We start from the raw sequence: 27,383 nt of genomic DNA, 5'->3' as shown, positions 1-27,383 counted from the left end.
AAAGATATTTGTAGATGTATTGGCCGTGGCAAAGAACTAATTGGGTGCAATACATACTGGATAATCAGAGCTAGGGGAAACAATGTTCTTTTGTACTGTTCACTAAAAAGATATATAAAGAAGCTGAAAGACTTTTGTTATCACTGAGTTTGAAAACACACTGAAGACTTTAAAAAAAAAACAACCGACTTCGAAAACACAGGGCTCATTTCTGAAGACCTTAATCACGTTCTTCTGCAAGAGATCCATATTAGCTCCAGACAGGTCTGCTTAAACTAACATCATAAAGCGCTATTGGCTTTGTGCATGGCATACACCATGATGTTTTCATCCCGATGACTCGTGTGGCCTAGCAAATCAAGATCAGTTTTGTTATGTTAAGTCTGAGTATACATCAAGCTTAAATATATATATATATATATATATATATATATTTTTTTTAAAGGAGTCTTGGTAGCTTTAATTTGTCTGACAGCAAACGCAGAAAGTTGTCCAATCAGCACTTTCATCAAACAAACAAATCTCAGCTCTAGCAGCCAAAGCGGCTACGGAGAGAGTTGTCATGCTCAAGCTCACTCAGTTCAACGAGGTTGCTATTTTTAGGATCTCTTTTGAGCTTTGGCTGGTGAGGCCTTACCATTATGACTATGCACATAGGTCAGAGACAAGCAGGGTTCAAAAAAGTAGTCTCAGACTCAGACTTTTAGATTAGAAGGGACCATCATGATCTACTCTGGCCTCCTGCACATTGCAGGCCACAGAACCTCACCCACCCACCCACGCCGTAATAGATCCCTAACCTCTGGCTGCGTTACTGAAGCCCTCAAACTATGATTTAAAGATTTCAGGTTACAGGGAATCCACCATTTACACTAGTTTAAACCTACAAGTGACCCATGCTCCATGCTGCAGAGGAAGATGAAAACCCCCAGGGTCTCCGCCAGTCTCACCTGGGGGAAAATTCCTTCCCGACCCCAAATTTGATGATCAGATGGACCCTGAGCATGTGGGCAAGACCCGCTAGCCAGACACCTGGGAAAGAATTCTCTGAGCCCTCCCTATCTAATGTCCCATCACCAGTCATTGGGGATATTTACTGCTAGCAGTCATAGATTGGCTACATGCCATTGTAGGCAGTCTCATCATACCATCCCCTCCATAAACGTATCAAGTTAGGTCTTAAAGCCAGTTAGAAACTGTTGCACTGAGGCTAGCAACTCCTCTTCCGGTCACACATCCCATGTGCATAAGTGGTTTATATTCTCCACCCATGGTCAGTGAAAGAGAAAATATCTTACAAGATTAATTTATACTCTCGTCTCACTTGCCGGTTTCATACCTCCACTGCCTTCTTGTGTGTTCTTTTATAAAGCCAGAGTAAAGTATGTGTGGCATTTCCAGGAGCTTAATAAAAAACTTGACCCAGCCCCAATCCCAGCTGCTTATCATGGTCAGTGATTGAAACAGTAATCACAAACATCAAGCAAATTGAATCAGGAACATAGAAGGTACAGTGGATACAGAATGAATAAGCAGTCAGTGTAACAGAGGGGAGATTAAAACAAACATTTATTACCTCAGTGGACAAAATACAAAGCAGTAAGAAAGAGCCTGAGAAACTCAGAGAAAGGCGAGATGACAACCCCCCGCCCCCCAAACGGTGAAACTTTGGGAGATAATGGCAGCAACCACCTGACAACAGCCTGCCATCGAATCAGAAATAGCAAAACAAGATGGGCACATTGCTACAAATGTGAAACCTACCATAGACACAGATGACTGACTTATCAACTTTGGCAACACTTGTCTTAGGAATAAAGTTACAGGATTTGAATGGTCTGTTTTCCTGGTGTGGTAAACCACTCCTCTGCTACCTGCTAAAGACACATCTTTTGATGAAAAGAAAATGTTATCACTTAATAGTATTGATCCCTTTGTCTCACTGCAGTATTTCAATAGACAGAAGTGTAGTAATTTTCTAAATACTGCAAACTATCAGTTTCCTAAATTCACATCTGCTCTACCTAGCCTAAGACATTCTGTCCGAATAGCTTAGTCAGAAAAGAATAGCTTCAGAATATGATCTACCTTACTTCTGTGATTTGTTTCTGCTATCAATTGCTTGTTATGTACAATTCATTTTAGATTATTACTAGAGCACTTATTATTTGCAAATTCACCTTTGAACAACAAAACTAATATATACTCTACAATGAACCAGAGGTAATCTGACAGCAGTACAACAAAGTGTGCCTAAAGAAAGACAAGATGAGTGACTGCTTTGATGCAAAACTGCAAAAACCAAAAGGTGGAGGCTTCTATTAACTATGTATTTGCTTTACCATCATCACCTCAGGTTGTGGAATCTCCTTTAATATTTACCAAGAGAGTGATATTTTCAAGACAGCTTATCTCCCTTACAGACACCAAAATAAGGTGGCAAAACTGCTCCTTACACTGGTGCTGAACTCTTTTGAAAATCTGTGCATTAAGAAACTTGATTACTTAAAAATATAAATGCCTAAGGAAGCTATCATAATGAGCCGTGGAGCAACTCATGTGGTTTGATTATACTGTGTCCCTTCCTACACCCTGTGCTCCTCTCTTTTCTATGCTCCTAGTAACAGTTTATGCTTTAGGGATATCTCGCGTGAATACCTTCCTAGAAATCAAACAGTGCCTTTTGCTGTTGCCAGATAAAATTAGAAAATAAGGGACACAGGGCCGGAACCTGAGATAGTATAAATGTATGTAGATTCATTTAATTCAATTGAGTTAGGCCAATATATGCCAGCCAGAGACCTGGCCCATACTTTTCAACCCTGACAAAGGCTTGGACTGCTCCTTCTGATAGAAATACCCAGAGAAATGGAGCCGGGGAGGGGGAGTAAGACACTCTATGGAGCTCCCCTTGTGGTGTTTCCTCTGAACTCTTGAATGGGAAGGAGCAGGGCTAGCCTTTTGGGAAAAAGCAGCATACTATGCCCCTATACCCTGTGGATTCACCCACAGCCATCCACGCAGAGCTTTGTGCCACTGGTTTCAGCACCTGCTGCAGCCCTTGCTCCCACATTAATGGGGTCACTGTATTCCAGGGGACTAGGCATCAGCCTGTGGGGCCAAGAGATCTGAGTTCTGATTCTGACGCTCCCCTGATGCATGACTGGGCTGGGTCACTCAGCATCACTGAGTCTCAGTGTTCCCAGTGCAAAGTAGAGGTATTGACTTAACGTTTGTAAACACACTGTAAATATAAGCAAAAAGCCAGTCAGTGGCTTTCCTAGAAGTCATTTTAATGTCACTTGAAATTTCACTGGCATTGAAATTTCAGGGAGACTGAAAACATGTGAAACCAGTTGGTCAGAAAAATGCACATATCTGAGAATGTATTTTTAAATCAGTTTGACTCAGTCCTGGTAATTCAATATCTCACTGCTAGAGCTTTTTTTTAAAATATAGATTAAATACAAAAAGCATAAGGGAAATACTTTTTTGTACTATTCTATTATTTTTATTTAATTTTATCCTGAAATATATCAGAGTGTCACATATTTGTTTCCCTTCAGGAAGGTATCCTCTCTGATACGAATATAAATGATTACAAAGCACATACAGATATGTTTCTCTCTTTTCCCCATTTGTCTGTTTGTTCACATATGGTTCATGCAAGAAGGTGCTTGATCTACTTGACTTTGCTAGTCAAAACAAAACAAACAAAAAAAAGAGGAAGAGATAAAAAGAGAGTGTTGAGCTTGCAAATAGTTAGCTTTCATTTTTCACCTTGAGGCACAGAGAGAACTGTGCTTAGGAAAGCTACAAGCTTACTCCTTCACAGCAGATATTGTGGTAGCACAAAAGAGGTTAGAGTGAATCAGCAGATTATGGCTCACTAAAATACAAGTGTCAAATGCATAATAGGTGTAACAATTGTCCTCAGGATGCTGCTTTCTTTGTTAATGAGAATCCTATATGGAAATATGACCAGCATCCTTTAGCTTCCAAAGGACTGTGAACACTATATGGGTCTAAAGAAGCTATTTATAGATCATTTCATTTCTTGGAGACTTTAAGATGCTGTGTTTGCAGCATTGATCCAAAACATTGCACCAAAACTTCAGGGAGGAATGATCTGGTTAGTAATTAATTAGTTTAAATTACATAAGGCTTGCTCTACAAGATTTATATGAAAAGTTATGGATAGCGAAATTGCTAATCACTTCGCTTTTGAGTCATTTATTGTGGTGAGACATTTTGCAGGCACAGGTACAAATGTCATCTACAAAGACAGGATGTTTGTCAGGGAAAAGGTGATGTCTCTGGGAAATTGCTCTGAGAGCTTTAGATAAAACCCAGTATCTTGGATTGCAGCCAGAAGTTAATACTGCTAATGTTAATACTGTTAATGTTCTGCACTGGCTATGTAATATATAACTGCTCACCCCATTCAAGAGGTGAACTGCTGCAAGGTGACGGATTTGGGTTCTTTGTAAGCAGGTGCTCAGATAACATGGCAGGGGATGAGTGCTGTATATGATAGGAAAGAAGCTGAGATAAAGAACCCTGCAGTATCTGATGCTACAAAGAGGCAAATTATTGTAGCCAGGCTCATATCATGGAGAAATAATTGGAGACTTACACCACCAATAGATGAAAGAACCATCATATGCCACAGCTCTCACCTGTGACTCAAGAGCAGCAAAGCATTAAGATGGATTTACAGACCACACTTATTTCTCTAGTTGCTTCCTCCTATTCATCAGCATACTCTTTTCCAGGCTAAAATTTAGCCAATTTTGTCTTTTCCAAGTACCTCCTGTAATGATAATTGGAGCCTAGTAGGCCTACCCCACATGTGATACTAACTGTGGGAAAGTGGATACAAATTTATAAAAGGTGTCACAATAACATATACAAATAAATGCTGACGGGAATATTTGCACAAGGGAAAAAGACTGAATTAGTCCAAATAAAAAGGCCTACTGATATAATTCAAGGACTGTGTGAAGCTTTTGTCTGGTAACACAAGAAAAATGTGGGACTGGAAATAAATGAACCAAAATTGATGCATCACAAATTAGCCTGATTTGTGGCTAAAACAATGAGAGGATGAGTTATTTAGAGGTCTTAAAATAAAGAAGACCTCTAAATAAAGACTAAGTGGGGCCCTCCAATTTAGGAATTTCTGGAAGAGTGGGAAGGTCTCTGTTCCACTCCAGGAACTTCATCCTTCACTTGTGGATTTTGAAAATCATTGTATCATCATGAAGCCCAGACCCAGCCATCGACGCTGCACCAATGGAAACTTCAGCCAGAGACTTCTGGCTCCTCTTTCCTTGTGTGTCCCTTTCTGCCTCCACTATTCTTCCTGTCCTGTCTTTCTATCTCAGCATTCCATTTGATCCTGTGGTCAACTGTGCCAGCACAATGGGACAGAGGGCCCATCCCGCACTGCTCAGCTTGAGACAGACCAGTGAAAGAGTCTGGCTCAGCCAGCAAAGACTGCATATTTGGCATCACTGTGTCAGCCTGTGATCAAAGACGTAGATAAAAAGCAATGTCCCACACAGCCCAATGTACTACACATTTGCCAGGTCTCAAAATGGCTGACAAATCCATGTGCATTGTTTGTGATTTCCAGCCATGAGGTATCAAATAAAAGTCAATGCCAAAGACCGTCTTTGCTTGTCTCTTCTTTCCCAATTTGTGTCTGTCTTGTCTTGTCTTCTAGGAAATGGAACTGGACTTTAACAACAATCATAACAGCTCTAACTCACTCACTCACTCCTTTCTTCCCCAAAAGGATAGTTATTACCATCTTCAATACCACATAAAAGAATGTCTTATGGGGAGAGGGTTTCCTTTTAAAAATTCTTCACAGCTAAAGGAAAAGGGAATAAGAGAAATTGTTGAAATGAAAACCTTACTTTCTATTTCAAATTCTTTAGCTATTTTGCCTTCTGTTTTTGTACATTAAATAAAGGGCTAAAAGGATGTTTAATAGTATGTTTGCCATGGAACTAAGAAAACCACAGTCTCCATATACCAAACCTCAAACTTGTTGAACACTGTTTAATGTTGGACATGGACAGGATCATGTCAACACCTTTGACCCTCTGGGGGCATTTCTTCCATCTACATTTATGCAACACTTCCCTTTGATGTAACCTTTCATCCGGGTTTGATGAAAAAGGGATACAGAGCTGAGTTATCTACTATTGGTGACACCATGGACCAAAGTATCTCCCCAAGTGTTGTACGTCCACACCTTGAATAACAGTGATGAGAGGGGTCTCTGAAAAGTCGATGAATGTACACTGATGTAAAAATGGTGCAAGAACAAAATCAAGCCAAACATTCTACATCCCAATCAATGCCTATTTCCTTTTCCTGCATTTTAACATAAGGAAAGTCCCAGTCTGGTATTCAACCAGAATCCCAGGTTATGAATGTCATCATAAAGCCTCCTTGGGTTATGCAGAGTGTGTGTTTGTGTGTGCACGCGCACGCGCGTGCGTGTAACCTCGCTTACCAAGGTCACAGCAATGAAAGCATTTTTTAACATGCGACTCACCTTCTTTAAAAAAAATAAAAACAGAAATGCAAAAATCTAGCAGCTAGAAACCTGTTAACTGGGGCTTCATGCAAAATTCAAAGGGGATAATGAAACTGTCTTTACGCATTTAAAAATGGATATTTCAACAAGTCTATTTAACAGTTTAAAGCATATTTGCATGGAGGTGCAAACCAGAAAAGAGACTGATCTGGCTGAATGTTTAGCTTCTTTGTCCCTCTTCCAAAATGATGAGTACTGCCACCATGAATATTGTTACTTCTCAAAATACATTACACTCAAACTTGACTGATAGTGCATGTGTGATATCATACCTAGCAGCACCATGCTTCCAGGATTGCATTTCTTGGAACATAACAGACTGGAAGACTCACTGTGTTTGTGCATAACAGTATGCTCATTAATCTCAATATATCTGTGGGCATCCTGCCAGCATGAGTGTTTTCTATTAGGTCCCAGTTTATAGGCTAATTGCTTTATGTAACATGAAAGTTAGAGCATATTTCATTAATAAACGAAATCAGGATATATAAAATCTATTCATCCATAACACACTGGAAGCTTTTTCCAGTAAGAACTGAGGCTTATGATAAGGGTGGGGGTGGGGGGTAGGGAAGGGGGCGGTAGCTTTCACTGATAAAGATGGTTAAAAAGAAATTTCCACATATAAATTGATGCAGAGCTGTCTTCCTGAGTCTGAAAGCTGACTGTCTCTGCAGCAGAGAGACAAAGTTCAGGTCAGTTTCCTGGCCTTTAGTGCTTTCTGGCATACTGTCAAGCAGCATATTAGTTTCCTGATCTTCCTACCAGGGAATGATCTGAAAAGCAGGCACTGCAAAAAAAGGGGAAGAGGCGGTAAGGGTATGGCTCTGTAGACCATCCCCTCCTTTTGTCAACTAGAAGGGCTTAGGAAACGGGTCAAGTGTCAGACTCCACCTCTTTCCTCCCTTGCAACAACTGGAAAAGAGTTGGAGTGGGTGGAAGGAGAAGAGTAACCAGACAGTTATATGATACATGGAGCCCTCAAGCATGGTCCAGGGGTAGCACCATTATAGAAATGCCAGCACGCTCCCACTTCCCAACTGCTGGAGACACAGTGGGTCTGGGCTTTTCACCAAGGTCCTACCCACCTTTGACTGCTTCTGAGCTAAGCAGTTTAGTTCTCCAGTTCTAAGGTGTCTGATAAGGCCTGAATTAAAGAATCTCACCATTTTCACAAAGCAGATGCTTAAGTGCAAATTCTGCCCACATGGAAGTGCTTGAGCACTACAAACAAAGCTTTCAACACAACCACTGCCAGACACACTGTTGCCTATGAGACTTTCTTCAGGAAAATGACAAGGAAGAGCCATTGTGGAATATATATTCTTTGGCATTGAAAGAGCATTTGCAATAATAGGGAAATAATGGCATTTAATCAAGAAAGTTGTTTTTGTTTTGCTGTGTTTTTTGTCACGTAATAGCGACATTAGAACTACATAAATCCAGTGGAAAGTGACTGAACTTAATAGAACATCTCCAATTCCTTATTTCTGGAGCTTTGTGTTTTTATGATCATCTGTACCTGTTGTTTAAGATAATTCTTATATTTTAAATATGCAAAGTTCTGCAATATGCCATTAGCCATTATATGAAGATGACCTTTTCACTCTTTAGAAAGTTCAAACACTTACAGAAAAACAATTGCATTTCTTTCTGTCATCTCTCTTTAGGGCAGTCAAAAGCTTTTGGAGGAAAATCAGATCAATGGAATGAAAAAATATTGAACATTAGCTTGACATTATTCTATGGGAAGGGTCGGTCTTCTAAATTCTGTCCACAGCTAAGAAAACTCCTTCACCTACATCTTTATCACCAAACCATATTTCCACAATTTTCTATCAACTCAATACATCTTAAGCTCTTTAACTTTTCTTTTAAAGCAATAAAAAAGGAAATATTTACAACTTACAGCAACTTTTTTTTTCATTTTAACCCACACTTTAGGATTAATAAAGGGACATATAAAATCATATACTGCGGAAAGTAAGTAAAACAGAGTGTAATTCAGCCAAGTATTGACACACAAGCTTGTTTGAATAAATCAAAGTTACTTCCATACTTTAGTACAGAAGAGGAATTGTTGCATGTAATTGACCTGAATATCTATCTTTTCGGAGATCTTTTTATATTATGTGACAAAGTTCCTCCTCTGCCTTGGTGGGTCCTGCGCTTATTGGCGGATTTTCTCGCCTCAGAGGTTCACGGCAGCCCTCAGTTTGGCCACTTTTGTGGCTGAAATCTGCCATTCACTCAGTTAGCCTCATCGCTGGCCAGCATTGGGAAAGGAAGAAGAGCAATCCCCGCAGTCTCTGCTGATCCACCTAGTGGATCAGGGAACAGGCCAGAGACCTTCCCCTCTGCGAGTACCCATAGTCCAGTTCAACTCCTCCGGTATCAAGTAGGGAGCTGGGGGGGATGGAGGGATGGGGGGAGCCCGGGCCTGCCCTCTACTCCGGGTTCCAGCCCAGGGCCCTGTGGATTGCAGCTGTCTACAGTGGCTCCTGGAACAGCTGTGCGACAGCTACAACTCCCTAGGCTACTTCCCTATGGCCTCCTCCCAACACCTTCTTTATTCTCACCACAGGACCTCCCTCCTGGTGTCTGATAATGCTTGTACTTCTCAGTCTTCCAGCAGTACGCCTTCTCACTCTCCGCTTCTTGCGCCTCTTGCTCCCAGCTCCTCGCATGCACACACCCACTGAAGTGAGCTGCTTTTTAAACCCATGTGCCCTGATTAGCCTGCCTTAATCGATTCTAGCAGCTTCTTGACTGGCTGCAGGTGTTCTAATCAGCCTGTCTTGTTTCCAGAAAGTTCCTGATTGTTCTGGAACCTTCCCTGTTACCTTATCCAGGGAAAAGGTACCTACTTAACGTGGGGCTAATATACCTGCCTTCTATCACTCTCCTGTAGCCATCTGGCCCGACCCTGTCACAATTATTGTAAATAAAGGGATAATGTCACTTTAAAAATCCCTCTCCTGTTACAGGTGAAACCTAAGATTTCAGTACTGCTAAATTTAGAAAACAAAGTATACTTGTTCCCCATTGTGTTCTCTTCATGCACTTTATGCAGTCAGATTCACTATTTCCTCTGTATACTCACTTCACAGTATTCCTGTGCATCCTTAACACAGAAGAGAAGATATTATTTTTAAAAGAATAGAAAAGGTAGTAAGACCACCTTAAAAAAACCTCAGAGAGAAACAGGAGGGCTTAGGGGCAAGTGGGGTACATGAAACTACTCAACACTTTTAAAAAACTTCCTAGCTTTCAAGCTGACAGTACCCTTTTAAAAATACATCCCTTTCGTTTCACTTCTCCCACTACAATTGAAGTTTAACTTTGTGTTTGAGAGAACAATTTTTTCCCACTTTCCCTGGCCACTTTGTCCAATACTCCTTTCTTCAAAATATAACCCTTTCTTCCCAAACTAATATTTCCCCAAGGCAGCCTGGGGCACATACTTTAAGCATGACTTATTGGCGTCGGTGTAGAAAGGGTTAGTGCTCTCACTTACTGAGCTGCAACAATGCTGGAGAAGGATAAAAATAGGTCCCAGCACTCAGTGGCATTGCCATGTGGAGTGTTGCTAAAGGATCCGCCCATAACTGCTTAATCCACCCTTGTTATAGCACCTATAACAATTACTGTTGTGATTCAAGGTGTAATAGTGGAAGAAGACAGTTACCATAGAGAGGATATATTTTCCTGGTCAAAAATATTCATCACAATTTTGATGAAAAATCTATTCTGTTTTTCAACCAGTTCTAAGTTACAGCCAACTGATGGAATAGCTCCATTGTTGCAACCTCTATGGCAAGCATGTGTAAAGCCCTCTTGCTATATTGCCTGTACCTGGGTACCCAGGCCCCATGGAGGCTCAGCCATTGACAGGAGCTAGGAGGGGTAACTCTTCTTTGGACCAATGAGGGAGGATTTGCCGATTTTGAGTCTCAATATTTGCTTCCTTAAAATTAAAAAAAGACTACTCTTCTATTGTTAGCTGATGAGAGAAAGTCATTTACACTTGTTTAGTTGACTGACCAATGCAGTAGCGATACTGATAGAGCACCCATGTCTATGACATTCTTTTAACCAGCTTGATATTGCACTCCTAGGATGGTGATGGATTATACTAATCTGAAGTTTTATTTGTCTCAGCTTTTGTAATAAAGCTGCAATGCATGTGAGATGTGGGAGCTGGAGGTCTTCAAACCATTACAAAACTGCATCTTAGTAGAGAAGCAGCTATATACAGAAGCTATAATGAATAAACTCAGCAACTTCCCAATCTGTTTTTTGAAAACACTTGTAGTTAGAACTGAGCCAAGCCTTCCAAGTTTGATCTGTAAAAACGCTGGGGAACATTTTACTCAAGACCTCTTTGCAAACCTTGAAATTGTATGGTTATGGATAACCTATTTTATTCAATGGCTAAATCTAATTGCAAACTGAATGAGCTTGATGATTCATGCATGCATGCATGGTATTTAACTGGAAGTAAGGATAGCTGGCTATTTTAGAAAATACCTTATGATTTGTCTCACATCATGAGTTTTTTTCAGCAAATGTGGACCCAGCTTGAAATTTAACTTGAATTTCAGCTCCACAGTATTTTTAGATCTCTAGGTAGTGCCAAGAAAGTTCAAATAAGGTTCAATTGATAGTTCATGAACACAAAAAAAACATACTGATTAATCATGGCAAGGACTTGAACCAAGGCTGATTTCTGTACTGTTGTGGATAAAGTCAATTAAAGTCCATCTCTCTGACAGTTTCCATTTCAAGCCCTTGTGAGCAGAAAGAGGAAACACAAGCACCTCTTCTGCTGCACCCCCAGTCCCCCACCTCCTGTTCCTCTCTACTCCAGACTATCTGTATGGATTTGGGAGGCTGCCAAGAGGACATGTGTACCTTTAAAGTGGCCTTCTGAGCAGCTGAGAGGTATATGACTGAGAGGTACAATATAAGATGATATCAGTATGAGGTGGCTGTACTTAAGCCAGCCTATTTCTCTCTATACTCATACCATGTACCTAAAAATTACTGTTTCTAATAACTTATATCCTATTACTACAAATGCCATTTTCCCACCTTAATGGATTGGGGAACTTGAAGGGGCTGGGAGTGAAAGGGGAAAGCCGCAGCAATGAGGGAGGGAGACACTCAGTGAAGAACACCAGGTAGCTCCTCCTCCACCTCAACTCTCTGGCACCCATAGGCCAGTTGATAGGGGAGTGGGGTTCTTGTTAGCCAGCATTTCCCAGCTCCCAGGATTTAAGCTGGAGTAGAGGCCATGTGGAGGCTCTTTCAGCTCCATTCCAGCAGCTCCCTCCGTGCTAGTAATGGGAATCCGGCCTGACAGATGCTGCATGTCTAACTGATTACCCATTTGGAGGCCAGGAGGGAAGTTTTCTCCCATTTGCCAATTGGCAGAGGACAGGAGAGATTTTTCACTTTCCTTGGAGCACCTTCAAGCCATAGTGGGCTAAACAGGAATGTACTTAGCACCTAACTGAGGTACTTGGGTGAGTTGTTACCATTTGCAGCCAGTTCCCAGTAAGATTTAGAGCAGGAAATGAACAGACACCAGAACTAAAAGAGCTGGGATTTTGGCGATAAGCCTTGGGATCATAGTATAGGGTGAGACATTGGGGCCCTCAGGGGCTGAAGTCCCCACCCTTCTGTGCCCTCTGTCCCCCTCAAGAGGGTGGTGGGACTCAAAGCAAGCTGAGTCCTAAGGGGCAGGCTGAGAAGAGCCTACTCTGAGTTACGGGTTATAGGTAAGAGGCCTGTAACCCCTGCACTGAAACCATTTAAATGCCTGGTATTGGAGAGTATGGGTCATTGGTAGGTAGCACCCCTCCCCTGTGGTTAAGCTTAATGAAAGTTGCAGCCTGCCGCTTAAAATCCATCCACATGCTTTGTCCTCATTTCACCGCTGTGTGCCAATCAAGGGGAATAAAATGCTCATGCAAACTCTAATGACTTGTAAAAATCATGCATTAAACCAGCTTCGCTAAAACAAAAACTAATTAACTAATTAAATCTAGCATGGAAGAAAAACTCCCAAAAATTCAGTTTAGATGCTTATTCAGTTCTGCTGAGAACTCCACAATCTAATTCCACAAATTTGTCCACCACGCAGTAGGCCCTGCAGCACTCCTGTGTCATCTTCTTGAGAAGAAAACCAGTGACCTGATTCTCTTTTCCATTCTGAATGGCAGATGGAACATTTGTGACCCTGGTGTCTAGCCTTGCCAGACATCCGTTTTTTGACCGGAACACCTGGTTGAAAAGGGACTCTGGAAGCTCTGGTCAGCACCACTGACTGGGCCATTAAAAGTCCCGTCAGCAGTGCAGTGGGGATAAGGCAGGCTTCGTGCCTGCCTGGCTCCGCGCGGCTCCCGGAAGCGGCTGGCATGTCTGGCTCCTAGGCACAGGGGTAGCCAGGGGCTCTCCGTGTGTTGCCCCTGCCCTGAGCACTGCCCCCACAGTTTCCATTGGCCAAGAATCATGGCCAATGGGAACTGCAGGGGTGGTACCTGCGGGCATGGGCAATACATAGAGCACCCCCCAAACACACCCATAGGAGACAAAGGGACGTGCCAGCCACCTGAGTCACCTGGAGCCTGCAGCCCTCACACCTTCCTGCACCCTGCTGCAGTCCTAAGCCCCCACCTGCACCCCAAGCCCCCAGCCCCACCCCAGAGCCTGCACTCCCAGCTGGAGCCCTTACCCTCTCCCATACCCCAACCCCCTGCCTCAGCCCAGTGAAAATGAATGAGGGTGAGGGAGGGAGGATGGGGCAGGGCAAGGGTGTTCAGTTTTGTGCGATTAGAAATTTGGCAACCCTACTGGTGTCTTTAGTGGAGACACCAGCCCAGGCCACTGCCCCTCTCAAATCCTGAGATGTCTTGGAAGTGGGAGCACATTACAGCAGTGAGCAGCACAAATATTATTATTTGTATTGTACTAGTGCCTATGAGCCCTATTCACAAACCAGTACCCTGCTGTGCTAGGCACTGTACAAACAGAACAAAAAGACAGTTCCTGTGCCAGACTTACAATCGAACTAAAGATTACTGCTGACAGCTTTCTTTCTTCTGAACTGGATCAGAGAGCACGTAAAGTGCAGCCATTCTGAGAAAATGGAGTCAGAATAGTTTCTACAAGCTTGTTGACCATATCAAGTATTCCTGCCAGTTATGAAATGTGTATGAATACTTTGCATCTTATGTGACCTATCGCAGCCAACCGACTCAACTCAAAGTTCTAAGAGTAATAGAAGAGTTTGCTTGTCAGCCTAATAGCAAAAGCATGTGTGAAACATTACTACTGCAATAATTTATGAAACCGCTCTAGTTCTGAGAATGTTTCTTGAACTCAGGCCCATTTTGAACAGTACATCCTACAAATATTTTGCCCACCTCTAATACAATGCACATGGTCAATGGCTACGTTTAAAATGCTAGAAAGGAAATGTGATTGATTCACAGAACTAAATGTCTTACCAAAATTATAAAATATAATCTGTTGCAGAAAAATTATCTGAAGATCAAGAGCCTATGCAACATAATAATCTAATGTCTTGTGGACTGTAATACTTGATCTAATTTCAGTTGTTGGATTTAGCGTGCAAGTGCAGGTTTCTGTTGGTGTCCTTTGATATACAGGAGGCCATAGATTTGAACTCTATGGCCTGGTCTATACTTAAAATTTAGGCTGACATAGGTATGGCTTTCAGGGGTGTGAAAAATCTATACCTCTGAGCAACATAGCTATGCTAACCTAATTCCCAGTACAGACACAGCTAGGTTGCTACCGCCACTCAGGAAGGTGGAGTTCCTACAGGGATGGAAAAACCCCTTCCCCATCACACTATAGGCTGTATCTTCACAACAGGGTTATGCCGGCAGGGCTACAGAACCGTTGCTATGCCTCGATAGTCTCCGTAATGAAGACATGACCTGTGATTCTATGATCCTTTTCTCCACACCTTGAACATTTTGTAGTCTGCTATAAACTTACAAAGTACACAAAAACGACTGCACAAATTATAAAGCAGTGGAAAACCAGGCCCAAACAATTTAAAATGGCTCATTTACTTACATGAGAAATAGCCTATTTGTCAAGTGGTTGCTCATTGTTACCCTTCCATTTTCTCAGCAGGTCTAACCTGCACACCGGGATTTTTGGAAAAATAATGTTTAGGATTTTTAAGAACTAGCATTGTTTTAACATTTTATACCTGGGCTGCTCATCCCTCAGTTACCCAATGCAAAACAGATTTGGGAAATTAAACCAACTGAATATAAAAGTATGGAGGTTTATGTTCTTGGGGTATTTTAAATGAATCAATAAATAAAAACACACTAGAACACTTCTAATTGGGACATAAATTCTAATATAAGCTTTAAGGCAACAAAATACAATTTTCCCTTGGCTGTTAAAACCATGTTGGTATTACTAAATTAAAGAAACCCATAAATATTATACTCTGATACTTTATGAATATTGTCAGCAACAAGTCTTGTCCATTAGCAATTTTAATTTTACCCAAGCATTCCCTTTGCCCATAAGACCAAATATTTTGCATAACAGCTTGACATAGAAACTAACCTGTGCTGTAAATATTAGTTTTTCATTGTGACTTTTTCTCTGAATTAAAAAATATATATATTAAAAAAATCAGCTATCTTGCAGATGACACAACTTTCATTTTCAGATGAACTATGTAAATAAATCACCAGAGCTTTTGTACAGTACAAGAATAATCAAGACCTTCCACAAATGATAGCAATAAAAGTGCTGGGGGACATCACTGAATGAGGAATTCTGATTGGTGTGGGATGGAGTACATTGTATGACAGGCAATAGCGTAGAATGTAAATGACATCCCTAGTTATGCATTATAACAGTATTGTTTTAAAGAAGTGTGTGTGAATGCACATGTGCACGTGTCACCCTTACAATGTTTCACCTAAGCTAACTAGAAATGTGAAAAATGTGAAATGTGAAAAATCGGGATGGGTAGGGAGTGGGGGTAATAGGAGCCTGTATAAGAAAAAGACCCAAAAATCGGGACTGTCCCTATAAAATTGGGACATCTGGTCACCCTAACATGAGGTGACCATTATTTCTTATATTTATTATATAAAGGACAGCAAATACTAAAAATAATAAATGTCCAAGACAATTAAGTTTTTAATGTTTGTGTGTGTATAAATATATATATATATATATATATATAGACACACACACACACACACACACACACAGAGAGAGTCCATAACATATAATATCAGTGTTGTTAAACTTCCTTTGAGCAACCTGATAAATATTTCATTCATGTCAGATAAGTTCATGACATGAAAGGACCAAGACCATAGACATAAAGACATAACTGATTGGAATTTCAGCCTAAAATGAAGTTCTCAAAGTTTTCAAAGAATGAACCACAATTAAATGGAGAAATTGATGGGAGATGCCTCCCTTCCCATCAAATGTAATGTAAAGTAATTTACTTTTAGCTTCTTTTAATGCACTTCAGCAACTGGAAATAAAGAGGAGAGTCAACATCATGTAAACAACCAAAACTCTTTGGAGGATGGACCACTCTCTGTGACATGGACTATTTATCCTGATGATTTCTACATTGCCAGCCAAGCTCCTTGCTAGTTTTAGTATGTTTAGCTCTTCATAATGCTGTTTTCCTATCCTCCTGGTACATTTTGATGCCCCCTTCCATCTTCGTTAAAGGAGGAAAAAAACCCCACAAATGGGTGAAATTTGAATGCAGGGTTTATTTTCACTCAGAAACAAAGGACTCCTCCATTTTCACACACTGTCTTTACCAAATAAGCGTATGGCTTTGACTCAGCGTATTTTAACTAATTTGTTTTCAAACCAGAAAAGGAACATCTTGAAATGGTACTTCAAAGCCATTTTCTCCTTCTTCATTTTACACCTCCCATTTTCCTCTTCTTTATCATCTGTCTTGCTCAATCCCACAATTCTCCAGTGACCGTTAACCTGCCCCCCCACTATCTCTGCAACATTGCCCCCACACATTGCTGCTTCTGCTTTCAAGCAGATAGCACTTTGTCTGAGGGTAGAACTTGAGACAGGACACTATGGTTTTTTCCCCAATTCCACCCCAACTCTCACGTACGAATAACCAGAACTTGACAGTACTGCAGCCAGCAATTTTGTATGTTCAACCCCTGAAACCCAAACATCACATAGCTAGAGATGCTTTTAGGAACCTGAGAGACACGGCCATATAACTGCATATTTACAGTTTTGCTATCAGAATGGGAGGTTGGAACAGAGAGTTAAGGTTCCATGAAAATAGAAGGAATGTTTGGACAGCCTTGGTTTTAGGTACTTCTAACTTACATGTTGTCATTGTTGTTATGACTAGAAACGCTTTGCTGGTAAGGAGAATAATGAGTTGTTATTGGCTGTTGCTAGGGAAATTTGTTAGCCTAATAGAGGCTATTTATGAGTTATATGCTTTGTCCAGAGAAAATTTATAAAAAGTTTAGTTATAAAGTGTGCTTTGGAGAAGTCTGAGGAAGCTTTCCTTTGGGCAAGGATTTCATAGCTAAGTTCCCCAGCAGCCCCCTGGAAGCCTGGCTGTTGATTCCTTGAAGTCATTTCAGACTTTTTAGGTAAATATACATATTTTGAAATGCTCTAACCTTACTACAACACCATATTTGTGTGTGCATGCTTGAGATTTAATAAGAAAGTAGTTTTAGGTAAAAGCACTCTTGCTTGTATCAATCATTTATCAGATGGATGAGCTGTATCCCCATGGATTTATTCCTGACACTACCTGAAGAGAAACAGTTAAGTTACCACTGCGTTGGGTTCTGAAACTCCTGGGTAATACTTTCACTCCCATCTTCAAATGAATCTACTGGCCTCCCAAATATTGAATGACGGTTCTAAAATCCCTTCCTTATGGTTAAAACTCTCCACGATCTTGCATGTTGCTCTCTGATTCTCTCCCCTTTCCTTATCTAATATTCATCTTCTTTCTCCCCCCTCCCTTTTCAGAAGGTCACCTACTGTTGTATATTAGTCTTCTCTTCAACTCTTGCCACTTGGAACAGCATTGCCAAGTGTGTCTCAGTCTCAAAGTTAACGTCTCTTCTCAAACTTTACCTTAAAATACATTCTTTTCTTCTATTATTATCCCCGTGGCCAAATGCTTTTATGTATTCAAATATCTGTACAATGTCATTACCACAGACTTAAGATATTCTACTTGTAGCAAATAATCCTTTTGGATAGAACAATAAAATATTTTTTTTCATGCCATCATCATAGAAATGGGAAAGCAGATTTTGTGCCCAGATAGCACATTTTCATGACAAGTTTGCAAAGATCTTTTATGCCAGTGCATTGTGTAATGTATACCACTGGCTTGCTTTGGATTATTTATCTCTGTAAAGCATTTGGGGATACAGTGACGAAGACACTAAAACTAAAGTTATTATCTGTACCCCACTTTATCATTTGTTGCCTTTTATTCACTAGATCTAATATATGTATTAGGATATATGCACGTTTGACAACATTTCACCTTGAACAGTCCCTTGATATATGTGTTAACTACTTCTGCGAAACAATCTGTTCTACACTGTATTTAGCAGTGAGTCTCTGGGTTACTTTCCCAGACCTAAAGAAGAGCTCTGTGTAGGGTCATCTCTCTAGCCAACCGTGTTTAGTTCAATAAAAATATTTCCTGACCCATCTTCTCTCTCTAATATCCTGGGACCAATGGCTACAACAACACTGCATACACCATTTCCCAGTAGCATTTTTAAGTGGCAGGGGAGACCCAAGAAGCCATTAGTACTATTCAACTTAAAGCATGCTTAAGGCCACAGAAGAATGAAGCCATATTTTTGGTATTGGTTTTTGTTCATGGAGAGTACAATGGTAATCATATGAGAAGTCAGTTTAAAAATTGTTAAATGGAGTGTTGTATATGAAAGGAAAGTTACAGTGGGGAGTATAGCTCCCTATTAGATCAGTAAGAGGAGCTGTTCATTGTGACAGACCAGTAGCAACTCTCAGAAGTAGGATGGTGGGTAAGGCAGGAAAAACTGACATGAGAAGGAAATAAAGGGAGTGTCACTAGAGATGCAGGGTGACAACCAGACCCTTCAATTAGACTAGGGAACTTTTCCCCTTTATTGCATTAACTGTTGGATAGTCAGTAAAGCTCTATTCATAGGCGGTTCAAAACAAATCCAAGTTAGGCAAAGCTGAACTCTATACAGATAGCACAGCAAATTCAGAGGTAAAATTTAAGCCAATATATAACGCAAAAACAATTCAGTTTGCTAAGTGGAACATTATGCAACCCACTCATGGCTCCAGTCCAGTCTTCATTTATGAGGTCATCCCTAATTAGTTTAAATAGCTGTGATACCACTCACACTCCCCTTAACTTTCTGTACCTGTCTAGGATATGAGAGAGAGACTGGTGAAGGAGTCCCACACACCATGTGCAGTATAATGAACCACTTTTAGCGTGTACAAACTTATCTACACTTTGCTTCCTTTTGCCTCCAACTACATGCATTCTGTTTTTAGGTCTGCATATTGCAGTATATCATAGTGCACTAGAAATATCAGTCCACTTTCACAGCCAGCACTTGTCTTGCTGGATGCAAAACAACAGAAAAATGAATAGGAGCATTTGGGAGGGCTGTCGGGCTTTGTGAATGCCTATAGAGAGCCAGCACCAACTACACTCTGCCATTGGCTAGATTTCTCAATAGAGCTGCCTTACAATCTGTCATTTTCATTTTTCCAAATTCAGAAATGGGAGGCTTTCTTGGTAAAATGTACCCTAACAGGTTTAAAAAGCCCTCTAAATAATCCACTGTACAGTAAATATGGGTTCTAAGTGTGCTGAATGCTTATGAATGCAATGTTGGGCCCATCAACCCTTACTTATCTTAAAAAAACAACCGGCACTCCCCAAGGTTTTCCTATCACCACTTTGGTCTGGGGTAATTTAACTGTTTAAAAAGGCACTCTGAGAAATCAAATTTAACTTCAATTTTAACTTTTTTAAGATATAAGAACAACAGAAATGGTTCTACAATAAAAACAAAACAAAACCACCACCAATGACAACAACCTTTCCTTGCAGCAGTGGATGCCCCAACATTACAGCATTAAGAGCCTGAAAGTAAAACAGACTTAAATAATTTCCACCAGCCACGCGCAGAGAGCTGCAAAATGTACATAATTAAATAATGTAAGGTATTGTTAGCAGCACTGATGAATACATTTCTTTACAATCTATGATTTTTAATCTGACCGTCACTTTAAACATTTTCATTTGGCTGGAACATGGAAGCTTTATAGCAATATAAATATAAACCCTAAGCCTGCCTGGATCAAATTGTCCCACAGAATTATTAGTCATAAGGGGGCATTACAGACAAAGTGTAATATCACAAGTGAATTTCTAATGTCAATTGATGCAATGTAGATATTGGATGATCCCCAAAGGAATACGATCTGAGCAATGATAGACATGTTATTGCTCTGTAGAATTAAAAATACTGTATTCGTGAATGATGCAGAAGCTGATATTTTTTCCTAGATGTACAGAACAATTTAGACAAGAAAAGTTTTATATGCCTGCAAATAAACAAGGGATTGGTTATTTACCAAAGTACTAAAATGCTGCTTTTTCAGATTAATCTCTGATGAAGTGAGCTGTAGCTCACGAAAGCTTATGCTCTAATAAATTGGTTAGTCTCTAAGGTGCCACAAGTACTCCTTTTCTTTTTGTACATATAAAGTAATTGCTAATAGGAGAAGCACAAGAGGGTAGAAGAAATTTTTACTCAATTAAATTTGCTCATTATGAACCTAAACCTGCCTCAGACAGTGAAACAACCTGGTAGTAATTGCTGTCCATAGAATCTTACTTGGAGAGCAACTATGAATGATCAGCAAGAATGTGCCTAGACAACTCCTCCCCCAGTCCTGCCAGGAAAAGGAGTAAAAGGACAGCCAGGGGTAACTATATAGCCATGATTCAAAGAACATGTTAAACAAGGTCCAGACATCTCTGACTCCTAATTGCTGTCAGCATAAACCAAGACACATCTGAGTCACAAAACACAAAAACAGCAGATCTCTTCTGGAAAGACCATTCCATTGAAATTCTAGGTAAAAGCCCAATCAACATAATCAAAATTGAATTTGGTAGCTTAATAGTTCAATTCAGCTTAACCAAGTCTTTTCCTAAACACTAACTTCTTCCAGGAGGCCGACAAATACCAACTATATCAGTTACCCTCTCCTCTCTCCATTTCACAATAATTACTCCCGGAGGGAATTCTGCACCAAAAAAAATAAAAATTGTGCATACAATATTTTAAAATTCTGCAAATTTTATTTGTCAAAATAACAGTTTCAATTATTTTGGTAATTTATTTCAAAATACCTGTCAGCAAGTATGCCTCTAACACCCCCCCACACACACACACACACCCCAATTCCCCCAGGAATAGAGAGTTAAAGAAACGCTTGTGGCAACCCAGTTCCTGTTTCTCTGCCCCTGAGGACAGCTGGGGTATGGGAAGGGGACACACTCACACCCTCCTCCCCCAGAGCTCACAACGGTAAATAGGTTGAGAACCATTGGGTTAAACAAAGGCAATCTAATCCCCTCCTGGCTCTGGAAACATGCTCTGATTATCCTTACCCTAGTCAAACAAATTACTGCTAAATAATGGCAGAAGGACATTTTATTATCCAATACCAGATGGAAGAGCTAACCAACCTCCTATCATTGTAAGGTATGAAACTAGGGTTTCCAATTTTGGTTGGATGGATTCCTGGAGATTTCATCACATGACATAATTAATCTTTAATTCCTGGAGACCCCAGGGCAATCCTGGAGGGTTGGCAACCCAAAATGAAACTCTCCCAATGGGACAAGAGGAGTTTCAAACCTGAGAAAAACAAGATGATATTAGGCAAACCACACACTACAACACAAATGCCATCTGTTTCTCATACATTCTCCCCCTTCTTTCCTTTTTTGCTTTATCATAAACACATTTTCTAACATTGTATCTTTCAAATGATGTTTTGAACGTTGTGTGTGTGTGTGGTCAGTAGAGTAGACAGACCTGGAAGTACTAATGTGTTTGATATCTAGAACAACTAAGAAAAAAATTAGCATGCTTTCTAGTCATGTTTTCCACTTAGCAAGGCTTTCCTAAGGCGCCCATTGTCATCTTGTACATTGTCAATTATTTTTTCTTGCCTTAAGATATACTTTTGAAATATCAGATACATTGTTTATACAAGCCTCTCAAACACATTACAGTAAGTTATTTCCATTTTCATTTCCTGGATCTGTGCAGTTCTGAGAAGTCTACATATAGCAGGAGTGCAGTAGTGTCACGACTGGGGTGTGGGTGGTCAGGCCTAATGGCTGGAGCAAGAATCAGGCTTAGTGGTTAGAGCAGGAGTTGGGAGTCAGGAACCAGAACGATGGGTTGGAGCCAGAGTCAGAAGCAAGCAGGAAAGCGAGACTGGAGCAGACTGGAGTCGGACAGGAACAAGGCAGTGTCATGGCTGGGAATAGGGTGACCAGATGTCCCCATTTTATAGGGACAGTCCTGATATTCAGGACTTTGTCTTATATAGGTGCCTATTACCCCCCACCCCTTGTTCTGAATTTCATACTTGCTGTCTGGTCACCCTAGCTGGGAACCAGGAAAGCACAAGCGTGATTGCTGCTGCAGGCACACACACTGAACAGCCAACGACCTGCTGTTGCTCAATGACCTTAAAAGCAGGCCTAGGAGCTTCCTTCAACCAGTCAGGCAGTCTGGTCAATCAGGTGGTAATATCCTAACCCAGCTGACCTCTTTAATCTGGCTGGAGGCTGAGCTAGCTGGTCCTCAGGCTCAGTTGAAGGAGCTCATGCCTGACAAGGAGGAGTACTCAAGTGATTAGCTAGGTTAACAGAGTGGGCTTGGGAAAGGCCAAGACTGCCAATTTGTGACAAAAAACTGAAGCAGGTAAAAATAAATAATAAATAATTTGTATTGCCTGGTTCATTCTAGACTTTCTCAAAACACTTTTTTGGGTGCATCGTCACTGCAGAGGTAATGCCAGACTCTTACCCAAGTTTTAGCCCAACCCCCTGTCCTGCCCCATCTACATACAAACATTTTCCCGGTTTTGGAGGTGCTTTAAGCCTGAGCTACCTTATTCAGTTGTTGGGGGAAGGAGAAGGGGAAGATATATAGAGCCCAGTCTCTGCTTTAACTTGGACTGTAATCCACGTGTTGCAGTGAGTGATTCAGACTAAATCATTGGAGTACTGATAGTTATCCAGTGCCTTTTCATATTGCCCCCTGAAAGACAGACAAATTGTCCCAGAATTGACTGGGAAAGAATCAGTATGTCCCAGCACAAATAACCATGGGCTTTGCCCTCAGACAGACACAGGTGAGTGCAGAAACAGTGAGGACACAGTGACACAGGTAGAGGCTTGCTGGGGGGATACTTATACCTGGACTAGGCGTCCTTGGGTGCTGATCACCCTGGCTAATTCTGCAGTGCTGACTCACCCACACTTAAAAGCAATTTGTATTAAAAAATAGTCAGTATTGGTCATGGTCGAGCACGAATGGCAATTGTGCACACAAACTGTAATACAACAATTGTGAAGATATGAGTATACAATGTGTGTATCTTTGGATGTATGATACACAAACATACTATTTCCATTCCAGCAATATGAAATATTTCAGATAACTACAATAATTTTTAAAAGTAGCTTATTAAACTCTGATTTGTTCATGAAAATGACCCCACAACTAAAATATTTCTATGCTGGACATAAGTCTGAAAGAAATTAACAATGTGATTAATTTGACATTTAAGAGTGTATTGTTCTAACACAACTGGCGTAGTCATTTACAGAAATTTCAGTCACTGTGAATGTTCAGTCCTGTTTCCATTGATTTGAATGGCAAATGGAATCAGGATCACCACATTACATGTCTAAAGAATGGAGATATTGTATTTTCTTGCCTTCTTTTTTTAAACCACACTAAAAGCACCTGGAGACATTCTAAGAATGATGACAGACATCAGGTAAAATCCTGAGTGCTCATCTCAAGAAAATGTGTCAATCCTTTAAACAACATGAAGCACAAATAAGCAGGATTACAGCTGTGCCAAATGCCAATATGTTGATATTACACTTAAGGAACAGATGTCCTGATGTTCTTGAATGAGGAAGTTTGAAAGGAACCTGTCTATAACCAGTGAGATCTTTAAAATTCAGGTTTCCAGCCATCTCCCTCGTGACTATTGATCTTTGATGAGGGAATGGGTACCTTCCTGCAACTGAATTCAGTAAAGAAGGTTTTAGAAGTTAAAATAGGAATTAGGTTTGTCATGTCTTGGAGCACCACTGCTTTGGAGTATGAATTCTGTAAATATTCTACTAAGCAGATCAGCACTCAAGGATCTGCCCCAAACACTTTGTCGGAGGCAAATCTATTCAGATGATGTAAGGATTTGGCAGTTAGTGGGTGCCCAGCTGGCTAAGTTTAGAGACACTTATAAACAAGAGATATGGTTCCAACAACATACAGCTACTTAAAACCCACATTGTAAAGTTTACATCTTACATTATTAATGATATAGTCCCATAAGGGGGTGACCTCAATGTGATGATGCCAAAAATTAATGATAATGTCTGCCACATAAAACAAAGAAGAATCTTCCAATTCCTATATGGATCAAACAACTGGACAAGTGAAAGGGATTAATTAACAGCTGCTCAGAGCAGTGCTGTATTTCCCTTTACCTCATCCCTTCCCCTAGTCTCTCAGTCATGGACTACAAATACTAACCCCCCTCTCCCTCCCTCCACACATCAGTCTGAATATCCCAAAGTGTCTAAAAACAATGATACACCTACCTTGAGTCTTCCCATATTGCCCTCCCAATGTAACTCAATCCTGGAGCACCATGATTTAGTATAACTGTGAGGAGGCACTTCAGTTTACTCACCTATTCACTACCATTGCTGTTTGTCCTACAGTAGTTCCTGGAGACCCCAAATTAGATCCTATCATGTTAAGTGCTGTATATACACGTAGTATGAAAAAGTGCTTGCCCTGCAGAGCTTACAATCTAAATAGACAAGACAGAGAAAGGCTGAGAGGGAAAAAGAGGCACAGAAGGGTTAAGTGACTTACCCAAGGTCACAAAGTCAGTCAGTGACAGAGCTGGGGATAGACCCCCCCCCCAAGTCTCCTGAGCCTCAGTCCTTTCCTGTCTGATAAAAAGTGTCACGGTACCCACCTATAACCAAAATAGCTAATGCCTCATTCACAGAAGGAATCTTCCCTTTTGTCAAAATTCAGGGCAACTGCACCTGCATTGCCCCTCTGTGGTTCACCAAGGGCACTCACTTTTAGGCCTCTGCTCCCAGCTGTCCCCTCACCTAGGGAGAGACCTATATTTCCCTCCCTCCTGACTGGGATTTTTCCAGGCTGCACAGTTCTCTGCCTATACTGTGATACTGCAAGCAAGCCAGAATGTCTCAACAGGCCAATGTCTGCTCTTTGCTCTCTCTTCAAAGGCTATGAACAACTATAATTACCAGTAGAGTTACCACACAGCTCTCTCCGAGCAAGCACCTTTACTCTTAAGGTGCAAGCATTGCAGAGAAAACATAAAAAACAGAAGGTTAACAGCGGTCAGCCAGCAGTCTTATGGATCTGCAGTAGGCCTTAGTTATATGAGCCTTTATTACCTCCCACCTGGATTATACCTGTAATATATATGGGCATGAAGCCATCAACCGTTAAGAATCACTAACTCATACAGAAAGCTGCAGCACATCTCTTCAGTGACATGGGCTACAGCGAGCACATCAGATCTGTCCTCTTCTCTCTACACTGGCTTCTCATAGAATATGAAGTCAAGTTCAAAGTCTGAGTCCTTATCTTCAGGGCCCACAATGGCCTGGGTCCAACATGTCTAAAATATTGCCTAAAGGTCTAGGATGGAGGCCATGGCTGACAATTCTGCTCCTCTAGAACAAAGGAACTTTCCACCATGAGGGTAAAGTTCAATTATATAGGAGACAGAGCTTTCTTGGGGGGCAAGTACACACTATTCTCCCTCTGGAGAGATAACGAGAGAGAGAACAAACCACACATGACAGACACAGTTTTGGAAGGCACTCTGATAGACGGGGCCTAGACAGTCTCTATTCACTCCTTGGCCTCTTTACTGAGTTTGTCAACATGGAGACCAACTCTGACTCTTCTTTGTGATGTTGACACCTATCTATTAGAAACCCATTTCCTCTTGCTTGTCAGTCTTTGAAAAGTGGACCAAAGGCACAGGCAGTTTTTTCCATGCATTATGTAAGTCGATTATCTCAGATAGTGTAAACATTTTTGATACGAAGTAAAACTGAAAAGGCATCTGGAACAGGGAACCCTGCCTATTTTTTGTGTTAAAACATGGAATAAGACATTCACTTCACTAGCACCAGGCTCCCTTTCAGACTGCTGAAACCTTGAAATTGTTCGGAGGGCTCTATTTACCTGTTCTGCACCATGCTCATTGCCATCCAGTCCGAAGGGTAAACATTCTTTCCTATGAGATCTTTAAACATGATGAATGTTTCCATCAAAAAGTCCTAGAACAACAAAACACAATACAACTATGATTTTATATCCTTCAGACTTCATATTCCAAAGCCGACTCTCTGCTCTGTGGAAAGCATCAAAGGAGAGGGCTCCATCCTGTTCCCACTGAAGTCAATCGCAAAGCTATCAATGACATCAGTGGCAGTGGAATTGGGACCAAAATCCTGTAAAAATAGCAGCTGTGGGCTAGAAATAAAAGTTAAAGGCATATTACACTGAGCTCTTGAGCAATGATAAGCCATAGATGAATGGACAGAAAAACAATTCACAGTAAACAGCATTAAATTTAGGCACTTGGGAGTAGAATTGTTGAAGAGTTGTTTACCATTTAGAAGAGTCATCGCTTAGAAAACTTGAATTTTTTTTTAATTTAGCAATTTTTCAAAATACACATTTCTAAAGATAGAGTGCAAGTTATATTCAGAAATTATTCATATACACTTATAAATACACACAACCATTCATACAAAAAACAACAAAACCAAACCACTTCTCTTTTCTAAAGAACACTTACCAAAGAGACAGAGGTTATTGCAATATAATCATTAACACAATTATTCGATCATTAAGTGTTTGCATATATGGAGGTTTACCCCCAAGGTTTCTGTAATGAGCTTTAAGAGGCAGCTACTGAATTGTGAGGCCAATCACTCATAGTGCCATCAACTCCCACTGGTACCACATAAGTGGCACTCAGCAGAAGATTTGGCTCTTTCTTAACAGTCAAATTGGTTAAGGGTAACCAAATGAACAATGTCTCTGAGCAGAATAATACGGAAACAATTTTTTTTTATCACCATGATTGTCAGGACATTACTTTTATGCTATTGAGGAAAAATGAAGTGTTAACAAATCAATATATTTAAAAAGCAGAAAAAATAAGCATAATGACATAATTTTTTACAATTCTTTCCTGTTGACTTGCTCAAGTAGATTAGGGATTACCGCACTACATAGACTTTGGTAAAATTGCTAAATGTAGGCTGCTTCTGAGCACCCGAAGTGCCTGGAAGATGACAATA

The 27,383-nt window shown here is 40.6% G+C and overlaps 2 protein-coding genes across 2 annotated transcripts in view; one reads left to right on the top strand and one right to left on the bottom strand.

Moving 5' to 3' along the window:
• DOCK2 (dedicator of cytokinesis 2) overlaps positions 1 to 27,383 on the bottom strand; it is a 501,787-nt gene that overhangs the window by 120,824 nt on the left and 353,580 nt on the right. Inside the window, exon 29 of the mRNA XM_073355961.1 lies at positions 26,257 to 26,351. Coding sequence (XP_073212062.1) covers positions 26,257 to 26,351 — 95 coding nt within the window. The remainder of the gene's footprint in view (positions 1 to 26,256; positions 26,352 to 27,383) is intronic.
• Positions 1 to 27,383, top strand: part of INSYN2B (inhibitory synaptic factor family member 2B) — a 211,675-nt gene that overhangs the window by 45,075 nt on the left and 139,217 nt on the right. The window lies entirely within an intron of this gene.

This window comes from Lepidochelys kempii, chromosome 8 (assembly GCF_965140265.1).
Source record: "Lepidochelys kempii isolate rLepKem1 chromosome 8, rLepKem1.hap2, whole genome shotgun sequence".
NCBI lineage: Eukaryota > Metazoa > Chordata > Testudines > Cheloniidae > Lepidochelys > Lepidochelys kempii.
This window is presented reverse-complemented; position numbering and strand designations above follow the sequence as displayed.